The sequence below is a fragment of the Pteropus alecto genome, unplaced genomic scaffold (assembly GCF_000325575.1).
Source record: "Pteropus alecto unplaced genomic scaffold, ASM32557v1 scaffold3, whole genome shotgun sequence".
NCBI lineage: Eukaryota > Metazoa > Chordata > Mammalia > Chiroptera > Pteropodidae > Pteropus > Pteropus alecto.
Window position 1 is genome coordinate 37,681,310 of NW_006442484.1, and position 13,624 is coordinate 37,694,933.

The 13,624-nt window shown below is 31.2% G+C and overlaps 1 protein-coding gene across 6 annotated transcripts in view; it reads right to left on the reverse strand.

Moving 5' to 3' along the window:
• The window catches only part of SCN3A (sodium voltage-gated channel alpha subunit 3), a 78,663-nt gene that overhangs the window by 23,504 nt on the left and 41,535 nt on the right, over window positions 1-13,624 (reverse strand). For all 6 annotated transcript variants that reach the window (XM_006921141.1, XM_006921137.1, XM_006921138.1 and 3 more), the window contains exons 14-16: window positions 12,828-13,001; window positions 11,490-11,846; window positions 9,258-9,728 (exon numbers count right to left, since the gene is read on the reverse strand). In XM_006921141.1, coding sequence (XP_006921203.1) covers window positions 9,258-9,728; window positions 11,490-11,846; window positions 12,828-13,001 — 1,002 coding nt within the window. The remainder of the gene's footprint in view (window positions 1-9,257; window positions 9,729-11,489; window positions 11,847-12,827; window positions 13,002-13,624) is intronic.

The window sequence follows — 13,624 nt, forward strand, 5'->3', positions numbered from 1 at the left end:
AAATATCTAAATGACTCCCTCAATATAGATCATATCGGAGGAAATTTGGCTCAAAATTTTTGATTTATTGAAATTATAATATAAATGTAGTTTAATATTTTATAATGTGAACTAATTGAAGAATAGTATCCAGATGATACTTTCTGTGATGTTACTTTGAGGGAGAGGCTAGCCAGGTACAACTAAATATATTATTAAAATTACTTTAAGTCAAAATATAATTCTATAATAAAATACCTCCATGTCTGGAGTAGTCTGCAGATAGAAGCTAGACTGATGATTTTTGGCTGATGATTTATAGGATTATTATAGTGCAAGAATTTTACCATTAAATTCCTCTACATTTTGGAGAGGTGGAAGGCCAAGACATTTTCTTCTCCTAGGAATTTTGGGCTTACTACAGCCAGGATATCTTTATTTTTCTAAGGAAATCCTAGGAAAGCTAGTGCTGGATAGAATTGCTGCAGCTTCTGGTTTCATGAAGAAAATATTAGATAATTGTTTTGACTCAGCAACTAACTCTTTCCTTCAAATGTTACTTCTTGTTTTATGGATTGGACACTATGACATTTAATGAGTGGCAGTAATAATATCATAATTGCATAATATGATAATATCATAACTGCATATATAAAACCAGTAAGAAACCAAATTTTTTTTGAGATTAGTTATGAAAAGTTTCGTGTTTCTTCTTTTTCTTGGCCATTTCAAGCTCAGGAATTTCTTTTGAGCCTGGTCATGGTCCACCTTCTCCATGAATCCTTTCTTTCTTGCATGATATTTCCACACTTAATTTTATAGACTTTTAGTCCTTATACTTGTTTGTTTTGACTAAATATTCTTATAAATATATATAAATTATATATGTACGTAAAATTATATACTTATGTACATATATATAAACATATATACCAAAAATGTACACACACACACACACATATGTATACCAAAATATCCAAGCATAAAATAGACACTAAATAGTGTTGATCAGGTTTATGAAGAGTGAATAAATTAATGATTGCATTTTAGAATTATTCTTATAGAGAGAATTATAGTATTTAGATAATTTCATCTATTTTGAAATAATCATGGAAATGTCTAAATCCCTCCATCATGGTCTTGACAGAAGTCTAATTGTATTAGAAAATGTATTTTCTTAATGAATAGGAATTGTCTAATTAATAATATGTTAGTGATAAAAATACATGTTATTTCCAAAATGTTGCTCTAAAATATAGGCTGACATTTGATAAAGAAATCTAAGGGAAGATATTAATAAGTATATGTGTATATACACACACAAGTACATATACTTTTCTTTTAGAAAACTGTAGAAAATATAGTCATCCTTCACTTCTCATTTTACTACTGTTAATATAATTGTGAAGTGTTGAATATTTTTCATTATAATTATCTGCCATATATTATACAGGTATCTTAAACACTTATTTGAACAAGCCCTTCACAGCATAAGTAATAGTAGCTGCTAATCTGAATGACAACTAAATCTGGTGTTTACTAAGTATTGACCTCTCTGTATGTATTTTTGTTATTGGTACTGGCTTCACATTATTAACATTGGTAAATATGGTTAACGTGTTGGATATAAATAATTTTAATTTTCTAAATGCTATGGAGACTATGCATTCAAAAATCATAAAGTAGGGAGGATCAGTAGTGAGTTAATTAGCCTCTATCCTCCTAGCATTATGAGGTAAAACATGTCTTTTGAAAACAGGCAAAGGAAAAAACTCTGCATGTCTTCTCAAACAAGCATTTTACATAGAGAATTGCTTCACTGTTACCCAGGAGTTTTTCTGTTTATAAGGATAATATAAGGATAAATTCTTAAAATTTATGCTCTGGAAAGTTCCTTAAGGAATGTTCAGACAGAGACTTGAGACCCTCAAACCAAAGCTTAAAAGATAATTGGTAAACTAGTGTTCATTTCACTAAAAAGTGTTTTGTGAGAAGTTCCTTTCCCTATGGAGGTTGCCATAAAGTTAATTCTTCCTAAATTGAAGAATCAGGCTTATTTATATTATAACCTTCATAGGCCATGATTTTGTCATAGAATGCATTTTATTCTATAAAATTATGAAAATATCGAATCAACTACATAAAATTTTTGAAAATGTGAATTTACTTACAATTTAAAATTAAGGCTTAGGCTGTCTTTAAGTTATAACAACCAATTATCATATATTTCCTGATATACTTTGGTCACTGGATACATAAATAATTTTATTGCTGTATTTTTAAACCATTAACTTATACCCTAGGAAACTTCTTAAGCATTTAAACTTCTACACATTGATGTAATACTATCTACAGAATCTAAACATTTTCTAAGTTCAACACTTTGACATTTATACTCCGGTAGGGTGTAGTTTGTGATACATTTTGTCATAGCCATACCAATATGACTTCCAAAATGATTTATTTAAAAGCATGTAACTGATTTAAAAGCACGAGACTGATGATAAATACAAAGAATAACTTACTTTCTATATATTGCCATAGCTGTGATACTATGATATAAAAAAAGAGCAAAGAAACCTGAAATGAAAATTTCCATATTAAGGAACTTGATGACTATACTAAATAACTAAAATTAATACTCATTCTGAAGTAGTTAGAAAAATATTAAGAGTATATAGGCATAACAATAGAAAGCTTCCATATAAAACCACATAGTACAAGCTCGGACTTGTTTTCTTGTACTATTTTCTTCCTACTCTTCCAATATTTTATGGCATTTAAGGTTCGATTCTTCCATCCCTTGTAGAAACTACTAAGTCTACAGAGGGATGATGGCTTATGCACACTGGGAAGCAGGTTTTAAGATGCAACATTCTCCAGACCTAATTCAGCCGCAGAAAACATGCCTGGCTGTAGCAGAAGCCTGGCGCAATGCTGTGGAAGCCGCACGCTGATCCAAGAACCATGTCCTCAAGGACATGGTACCTGAATATGAAGTTTTCAAGAAGGTTAACTGCAATACCACTCATAAGAAATGACAGAATCAGCACCCCAAAAGGCCATGCGACCATGTTTTCCCCCTAATAGCATGAACTTATGTAGAAATTTCCTCTTATGCTGAATATTGCCGTTGATTTTTATCCAATTAAATAATGAAATTTAACTTTCAGAGATAGACGAGAATGTTAGCAACTGGCCTACTTCCACTGAAATGCGCTCACATTTCATTTATTTTCAATCAACTATCAAATGTTTGACTCTCACAAACTGCAGTATGATTCAAGAGGCAAAAATAAAAGATTCAGCCATTACAGATTGCCTTTAAAATCTAGCCATTGATCTCAGAACTTCTGGAATTTGTCTTGCAAGTGGAAGAGGAAAATCTTTTGGTCATACATACTGTCAGGGCCTTAGTCTGATCTTTTGGATATGCATATCCATATCTTGACTTACAACATTTTACTTGAAGAAAAAGTAGCCACAGTGAGGCCATTGGGCTGCTTATCCAAGGCAGCAAGAATACGACTAAAACCAATAGTTCTTTTTTCTGGACCACTTATTGAAGGGTTAAAAATATTTGGTTTGACCACAACATATTTTAAATGTGCAACACCCCTGGTGCTCCTTTTGTTTTAAAATCGTCTTAATGAGTATATAATGTGTGAAGCAAAATAATTGTGTAGTACTTTAAAAGTAAAGTGAAGGGGTATCAAGAAGGCAAAAGAAAAAGCTGGTTTATTTTGAGAAAATACGCAAAAGTTGCCACTAAACCAGCCTTAATTGACTTTAATTTCAGCAGAAGTACACTAAAACACCAAAACAGTTCTCTAAAGGTTGAGGTACATTTAAAATGGCCATTCACACACCCATCTGTGCCTCTGCAAGAGTTGCCTCATATTGTTTCACGAAGAGTGTAACTAAAAAGTCAGTGCTTGCAATGTAAAAATCACACAAACCATCAGGGACTGTATTTCTATTTTTCATTAATAATTTTATTCCTGAATTTGTTGCATTCTACAATTAATTCTCAGTTATTCCTAAAGAGCATATATACTAATTAAACCTAGAGATAATCCCAGACTCTACTTATTTTTCACCAGAAATCTTGAAAACTTCCAATATTCATGAACTTTTCATATTTCCTTTAGAATTTTCCTTGCAGAACCCTCACTCAGGCTGAGATTCCAGTAAGCAATTATATCAACAGGAGAAAGTTGAGTCAAGAGAATAAACTAGATTTAGTTAACCACAAACATACAGTAATTTTAGATGATGCCTTTTATTCCTCATAAAACTAATTAATAATAAAGTAGGAAATTTTCTAAGTCTTTTTTCTGCTTTCTCAGTTTTGGGTAGAACATTTAGAGAGAATTAATCTAGATTAGGGAAATTTTTTTAAAATGGCTATACTGGACCAATTAATGATGAAGATGCAATGAACTTTTCCTAACACATATCATGATGCTTTCCTTCTTTTAATTACCTTATAGTTATCACTTATGGTTTTGCAGACACATGACTTAACAACTTTCCTAAATTACTTGAAAATCCAAGATATGTGGTGCCCAAATGCATACAGACTATGGCCCTTCATATCCAAAATTTCATGAACACTACTTTTTTTTTTTTTAACAGAGCCTTTCTCAAAAAAACATGGAAGCAAACCCTTCCATCTGGAGCACATGAGTTGGCTGGGTTAAAAATTATATTCACAGATCTGAATATAATAATCTGAAAATGAAATCACTATCAAAAAAAAACCCCAAAAACCCTGTGAGATTCATTTTGGTAATACAGTTTACTTATAAGGGCTGAATCAACAACAAAGAAGTTGTGGTCTTATTTTAATGAAACAAAAGCAGAGAAATAAAAAATGCATGCTCTCAAGTTCTTGACTATATGAACTTTCAACATTCCTATTATGTTTTAAAATAGATAGAAATCCTATGAGCATGCAATTATTGCTTTTAAAAGTCTAAAAAGACTAAACTGGAAAACTCATTAGCAGAATCAAATATGATGGTGTGACTGCCCGCCTTGCCTGACCATGCTGTGATATGTCACACAATTCAGCAGAGAGCAGCTGGGTATGTCTAGCACTTCCTTGCCATGGCAGGGGAAGGAACATAGCTGAGTAGCATGCAGGCCAATCAAAATTCATTTAGAAAGTGATTGTACATGTACAACTTGCTTGGGTAACCTGGGTAAAAGTGGTGGCACGAGTCTCTGGCTGGTTAAAAAACACCAGAGCTGCATTCTTGATGTCTCCAGCTTGATTTTACCCCTGTGAGAAGTAAGAATGGTAAGCAGTGAAGGTCACAGTATGATATTGCTAGATTGTGCTTTGGAATTTAACTTCAAATATGATTCTTAAGAGCATTTATTCCATATCCTTTGGGAAGACAATGAAATCTTTTAAGAATTAAATTGTTGGAATCCAGAGTCATATAAAAATTTCAAGAAATCATGATTAAGGGAACTTTAAAAATATAAAAACAAACAAAATTCTGTTTTATCTTGTCACAAGATTTGTACAGTTCTAAGTTATTCTAAAATAAAAAGAACACTATTTTGAAATCCATACCTTCGATTCTCTTACATTTTTTTCCTGCAAATCTTTATATTTGTTTCCACACCAGCCTGTTTATGTCAGTGGTCAATATGAATAGATACAATAGATACATCTATATAATATATATTATATAATATATAATAACAGTAATTATTGTTTTTATCTCTAAAAACTTATAGGGAATCATTTCTCCCCAACTACACTATGACCATATATACTTTATTATTAAAGTGGATGAAAGTAGAGTTTTCAAATACCATCTAAATTAATGATTAATTTACTGCCTCTTAAAACAGAAATGTATTGAAAAGATTTTTCCTTCCTCCTTCTCTTCCTTCTTCCCTTTTTCCTTCCTTCCCTCCCTCCTTCCTTCCTTCCTTCCTTCCTTCCTTCCTTCCTTCCTTCCTTCCTTCCTTCTTTCCTTCCTTCCCTCCTTCCTTCCTTCCTTGCTTCCTTCTTTCCTTCCTTTTGATTGAGACATATATCACTGCTGGGTTTAGCTTGTATGTTTTCTCATTTTTTTCAGCAAAGACAAAGGATATTCTGTGTTCTCCAAAGCATGGTTCAATGTTCTTTTTCTACTTGTGGTCAAAACACTAAGAAGCATAAACCAAAATGTCACTTTATGAATATGTCATTTTCAATTTGTGTATGTGCTGTAGCTACTAAAAAAAAAGAATAACACAGCCACCATAAATGCATATCTGAAATGTGACCTGTGTTTAATGCCAGCAGTTTTCAGAAATTTCTGCTCAAAACTGAGCTTTGCTGGAATTTGTCTAAATCTGCTCTATAATGTTAGAATGTGGTGATTTTTGCTTTTATTTTTTAAAACAGCATACTTTAAAATCTTTCTGTGAGCATATATGAGAATTACCCTATTTTTCAGGATTTTTTGGTACTAATTTTAAAAACCAGCAACATAAAATTTATCGTTGAATTTAATTTACTGCACAAAATAATGTGAAATTGTATCCTAACTTTATAAAAGTATTTAATTTTATATTTACTTTATTTTCCTAGTATTACATTTGTACACTTTAAACAATTTTATTGCATTCTGTAATTAGATCCCATGTATCCAAAATTAGCTTGGAAGAAGATGGAATGCTTATTAAAAAAAGTCAACCAGTAAGGAATTTTTGTTCAGAATAAAATGCTTCCCAAGACTTTATAATGAAGACATTATATCTCATTATTCCAAATTTATTATTTTTTAGCCATTAAAAAGACATGACAATGAGATAGTATTTTTCTAGGCAATCATTTGAAGTATCTGTGGACATTATAGAGTTTCTGAAGTATTCTGGAAACCATCTGTTTGAAGATTTTTAATTTCATAGATCCAATGTGATAAAACCTATGATATTAATGTAGCAAAAGTTTATCTACTTCTTTGGCTTTTCTATCTCTTCTTGATCCCAAGCTAGTCTTCTTCCTGGCCTTCCCTTATTTTGTCTTTATAATAACTTCTTTGGTGAGCTCCTCTATTTTCAGGGAATCAGATAATTATGAAAACTGCATTATTGAAGCTATTTTTAAATCCCAACCTTTCACCCAGACTCAGGTTCCCAACACTGTCCACTTCTACTTCAATACATCTCAATCAAATCTCTCCTCTTCCCACAAAAACTTGGTAACTTTTCTAAAAAGTCCGTTTCAAACAGTGGCATTAAAATTTTTCCAGTTTCCCAGATTCTTTACTAGTTTTATCATAGTGACAATTAGTCTCAGTTCCCATACTTATTACCCTAGCCCAGCGTTTCCTCACCTCATTGCTATCGAATTATTGTTACCACATTCCCCAAGATAAACCTCTTTTATCCCTCACTTTAAACTATTTTACTGATTGATATCAAATACATTTTCCTAAAACATCACTTTTCTGTTGCCTTTCCCCTGCTTCAGAACAAATAGCTCCTTATTGACTACGCAGCCAATTCCAGACTCTTGGACTTACTTCAAAAACTATACAATCTGAAACTGCCTTTTTCATTCAAACCTATTTTTCCACTCTCTTCTCAACCACTAATTTTTTTCATGCTGATTGTTTCACTGCCTCACCTTAATACTAAGTTCACTCTTAACTCTGTCTTTTGTTTAGTAGGTTTCTGCTTTTTGCTTCCTATTCATGTATTTGACCCAAACATTGAGTTGTATTGTAATTTTATCTCTTCCATTTAACGACTTGCTAAATTCTTGCTATTCTCAATACCTATAACCTTACATTCAGTTCTGTAGGATTAAACTTTTTAATACGTCTTTAATGGTTTTGTGATTCATGTTAGCTTCTTCAAAGATGTTGAGACTTCTCTGAAGGGGGTTATGTTATGGAGCTCTCCTTTAACTCTTCCTCACTCTTAGTGTCCAGCTGAGTTCAGAAAAAGTGCTCAATAAATGTTTAATTAACTGGTGTTTCTTCTTAAATAAATCTATATCAGGTGATGAAAAATAAAATTAGAATTAGATTTTTATTTTACCAGAATATGCAATGTATAGATTATAATTGAACTCACTAAGCAGACTTTGAGTTGAATTCAGATAAAGAATCTTTACCTCATTTTGAAATATATTCAAAATATTTTAAAATTTACTGTTATATAATACATCTGGGCAGGTCTGAAGTGCCTGAATAAAAGGACCATGATGCTATGAGTTGTAACATTGTCAACTATTTATTACTTATACAAATTCTGTACATATCGTTATTAAAAATAGATTCCAAATATGCTCACAAAATCAGACATCTTTGGTCTGATTCCTACGGGGTCAATATCTTCAAAATATTCTTCAAAATATCTTCAAAATATATCTTCAATATCTACAAAATCAGACATCTTTGGTCTGATTCCTATGGTGTCAATATCTTCAAACAAAAACATTCTTTTATAACTATGCTAAACTTACTTCCTATTGGTCTATTAGAAATCCACAAATATGTAATAGTAAACATTTTCATCCTGTTCGTCACAACACAAAATTGCAGAATTAATACCATTAAGTTACTGTTATGAGATTCCATGAGTTCTAATCATACAGTAAGAATAATTTTCTTCTTTTAAATAGCTAGTGAAAGTGAGAGCAGCTTTTAAGTCTACAGTTTAACTGTAATCCTCAAGTAGAGCTTTTCTAAGTAGTTCTCAGTATTTTTGAGTTCGTCTGGAAGACCTTATAGATTTGTTTACCCTTCACTGGGCAAAATATAACCAGTGCTACTTGCACTTTCCTTATATGTGTAACACTTTCATGAATGAAAACACGTTGTCTTAGTTAATAAAACTTTCAGAGGTGAACTAAAACTACACAAAACTTTCACATTAGAATAAATCATAGCAAAACAATATATTATAGAAAGTAAGGAGATGATACAATGATCAATAAAATATAGTTCATTGATTTTTCTAGTATAGAATAGACTGCATTAAATAACATCTCTTTTTTCTAAAGCCATATTTTGTTTTTACCAGATTTTCAAACTATCAAGAAGATGAATATACTAATTATTCAGAATGAAGATTTCCAGTAGAAAGCTGGAATTTCTATGAATGAGTTTCTCAATAAAGAATATCTCATACTTTTCTAACATTACCATTTATATGACCTTTAATATAGTTTTAAATAATATAAACACAGTAAAAATACTAAATAACCGTATTTCATGGCTGTCATAGGAAATACAACAAAAGTTTAAAAGCATTCTTACCTCTTTGCTTTCTTCTAGTTCTGACTCACTGCTGAACTCTTCGGTATTTAAGTTTTCAAAGTCAGACTCTCCAACAGCAATTGGCACTGTTACAGTGAGGCTGGGGTTGTTTATGAATGACATATAATCATTTTCGTCAATTACATATTTTTCAACACTGCTTCCAGTACCTACACCACTGGTAGTTCCATTCCCATCTTTAAGGTAATTTAGCTCTTTGCCTATTTCAATTCCCGTATTATTGGACATGCAGCTGTCTATTTTGTTGCCTTCTTGGACTTCTATAACTTTTGGCTTTCTCAAAAAGGCTTTTCGGAAACATTCCCGTATCTTATTTTTCACATAATCAATTCCCTTTTGCATCCTTCCTACTGCAATCTGGAGATTGTTCATTTCATTATCATCATCAGTAGCAGCAAGATTGTCTGAGCTAAATGAACTCAACAGTAAGGCCAGAAAGAGGTTCAGAACCTAAAAGAAAAAAAAGATGGCTACATTGATCTTGAAGTATACATAAATATAACAGCTTAAACAGAAAGCATATAGATCTTTCTTGAATGCCTACTATATTTTTGACACCATGTCTAAATTACGCACACTTCAAAGGATCTAATATCTTCTACCTGCTGTAGGGGCACAAGGTAAAATAAGCAAGCACCTTCTTTTTCTTACTGAGGACAATGTGAAACTTTTGAGATCTAAACCGTATCTATTCAGGGTTGCCAGTGGAAGACAATAATACCATTTTTACGATTTTAGCCAATGAGAAAAAAATAGGTATTTTTATTTTAGTCATTTTGCTTCGTTTTACCAGTTTGATTAGGGAATATTTAGCTTCATGCGTAAATAATAAATTTACTTATTTAATATCCTAGTGACCCATGTTAAAACAATATATTTGAAATATAAATTCCTTTGTCCAATGGCCACAAACTTTTATAATAGCAGAAATTTCTAAATGCAAATTATATAACACATTTCCCATCAGTATGCTTTGCAATTTGTGTGTCCAAATAGTTCAACAGATGGAGAAAAATCTAAAATTATTCCAAGGATAGGCTAGACCCATATAATATAAATTACTTTTCTCTTTACTATTTTTGTGCAGAAAATATGAAGAAATCTTAAATCTCAGAGTATCATTGGGACACATGGGGGAAAACTACCCTATTAACTGACAAAATATGACTAATACAGGAATAATTAATTATAGCTGATGCAGAAGGAAATTTATTTATAGGAATATTTTTAGTTTGACACATGGTTACTGAGTTTCAAAAAAATGTTACATGGTAGGAAGACATGCAAAGCAAGCACTCCAGTTTGCTTTCTTAATTCTGTATTAGATTTTGTTCAAAATCTAGAATTTCCTAATTTACTATTCTGAAAAAATTGTCTGTCTACTGGTATCCCAGAACATTCTTTTAAGCAATCTCATTTTTCCTCTCAAGGGAAAAATCTAGTATGATAGCATAAAAAAAGTGCTTTGTCCATACATGATTGAGAAATTTAAACATTACAACACAAATATACAAATTGTGCTTTTATGTTAATAATTTTAAGTCAGAGCTAAAAGTAAGTCTTTTAAATCTGGTCAGTGTCCATACATATGAGTAACTTAAACTGTAATAATTTATTTTCTTTTAAGAAAGAAAATTCAGGAAAGAATATATTTAGTTCCTTTGAAGTCATTTGGATAATTATAATACATAGCTAAAATATAATGCTCTATTTAATTGAAATTTTTCTTCAAAATTTGGTAATATGCAACTTATGCCTCTGAGTAAGCAAACAGTATGAATTGTGAATGTATAAAGAACAATTTAAATATAGAATAGATAGTTGTATTTTTAGATTTACTGGAGATCATTATCTTATCAAAATAATGTTGGGATAAAATAATTCAGACTATAAAAATATTAGGGTAAAGTTGGTCTTGATAAAAACATTTCTTCGAAGAAAAAAAAACCTAATATTTTTGTCCTTAAAATTTCATATGGCCTCATTTAATCCTCACATCAACCATAAAATTTCAGTTTTGTTATTTCAGTTTCATAGTATGGGAACTTGAGCCTCAGAAAAGCTAAGTAATCTGCCCATGCACAGAGTGCTTGTACTGAGATTTGAGTCTACATCATTGATGATAAACCAGAGATATGTCTACTGTGTCAGGCTACCTTCCTAGCTACTATCTCATCTTGTTCTTAATTACAAACATTTGTACATACTTACCACAAGATTTCCAATGACCATGACCAACATGAAAACAATAAGGCACATGGTTTGGCCAGCGACCTCCATACAGTCCCACATGGTCTCTATCCACTCTCCACACAGCACACGGAACACAATCAGGAAGGAGTGGAAGAAATCATTCATGTGCCAGCGCGGAAGTTGACAGTCACTGGAGATCTTGCAGACACATTCTTTGTAGCTCTTACCAAACAGCTGCATGCCGACCACAGCAAAAATGAAGACAATGATGGCTAACACCAAGGTGAGGTTACCCAGAGCTCCCACAGAATTGCCAATGATCTTAATTAGCATATTCAGGGTGGGCCAGGATTTTGCCAACTTGAAAACTCGAAGCTGTAATCAAGTGAAAAAGAACTCTTAGTAGTAATTACAATATAATTTGAGAAGTCAGTTAGACATTGTTTTATTAGTATGCCATATTGCAAACCCTCCGCTGAGGGGTATAAAATCTCAAACCATACTAAACAAATTTCAGATTTTGAAAAAAAGTGTTAATAATAATGGAATTTTAAATCAAATCATAATATCACTTAAATGCAAAAATTTAAAAAGAAAATGTTTCAGAGGTGATAAATAAAACATTTCTGATTTATCAATAGATTTATGTATGAAAACAAATTAATATCTTGATTGGAAACACCGTGAATTTAGCAAATTAATGTCACCTTCAGACTATATTTTAGAGTAAGAAGAAATATTAAAAGCAGGCATTATATATTTTAATGCACACATTTAAAATAAAAGTAAAATAAACTAATTTGATTAAAAATTTACAGGCGGCTTATTTTCAATTGGAAAAAAATGCACATTTTACTTAATTTCCCAAAAAATGTTACGTATTCTTAAATAATTTTTTGATACATTTTAAAAAGTATGTTATATCATTATTTAAAGTGCTAGTTGTATCAAGTATTTTCCCATATGTTCATTTAAAGTAGCTCCCACTGATATATGTAAGGTTGATGAAAAGGTAAGTGTAACTGGGGCCTAAAGTTTTTATTTGCATTTCTTTACAGACTTTAAAGCAAAAAATAATAATAAATTGAAAATAATTTTAGAAACACGTAAGTATTTTAAAATGTGTTCTACATAGCTAACTCGTTATGTAGTATTTCAACCATTTTTATCATTCTTAGGAAATAGTCACATTTTGCTTTAAAGAGAACATTTACATATTTTCTTAAAATACCACACATATTGGTGTAAATTTAAAATATCAATTAAAATAAATAACAATATAAATATACATTGATTCACTTTCAAAATAAATGTTCCGTTAATTAAAGACAAAATATAAACTGTCTATGTAGGTACCAGTCTGAATGATCTCAGTACAGATAATCCCTCCACATTTGACAGGCCGAGCTCCATTAAACTGAGACTGACAATAATGCCATCAAAGATATTCCAGCCCTCTTGGAAATAATAATATGGATCCATGGCAATTATCTTGAGAACCATTTCTGCTGTGAAGATCCCAGTGAAGACCTAAAATGAAGAATTGATGGAAGTTTAGCATTATTTCAGGGGAATATTTTAAGTAGATTTGTTTTATTTTGTGAATCTGAGAGATTTCTAGGAAAATGCTGATTTTAAAACATTTCAATGCCCACATTTTACATTCTATACTAAATAATAGCTACTAAATTGTTAACCTTTTTTGGTATACTGTACTTCTACCATAATCACAATAATTTTTTTTAGTATTATTACATTTGGAACAAATTTATAGGTTACTGGAAGTTACACAAAAATTACTTTAAATTTGGTAAAAACCATATTTTGTTCTTGTTTTTTTAAAGGATATCATCTTATTTCTATGATCTTATAAACATTCCTGAAAGAAGAGTGAGTTTGCCACACATGTTTTATAATAATGATCTCTGGATGCCTCAGAATTAAAGTTAAGTGATTAATAGAGCAAGGAACTGCAGATTTAATTGAAAGCAGCAGGAGAACATCCTCAGTATGCATACATCCATAATTAAGATTAATAAAATTATTTGATCGGATGGACGAATGTCTATTTGACAGTAGAAAGAAAAACAATGAAACAAATTCAAAATTTGTTTTTAACTCAAAACCACGGGCTAAGAGACCCAAGGATATGA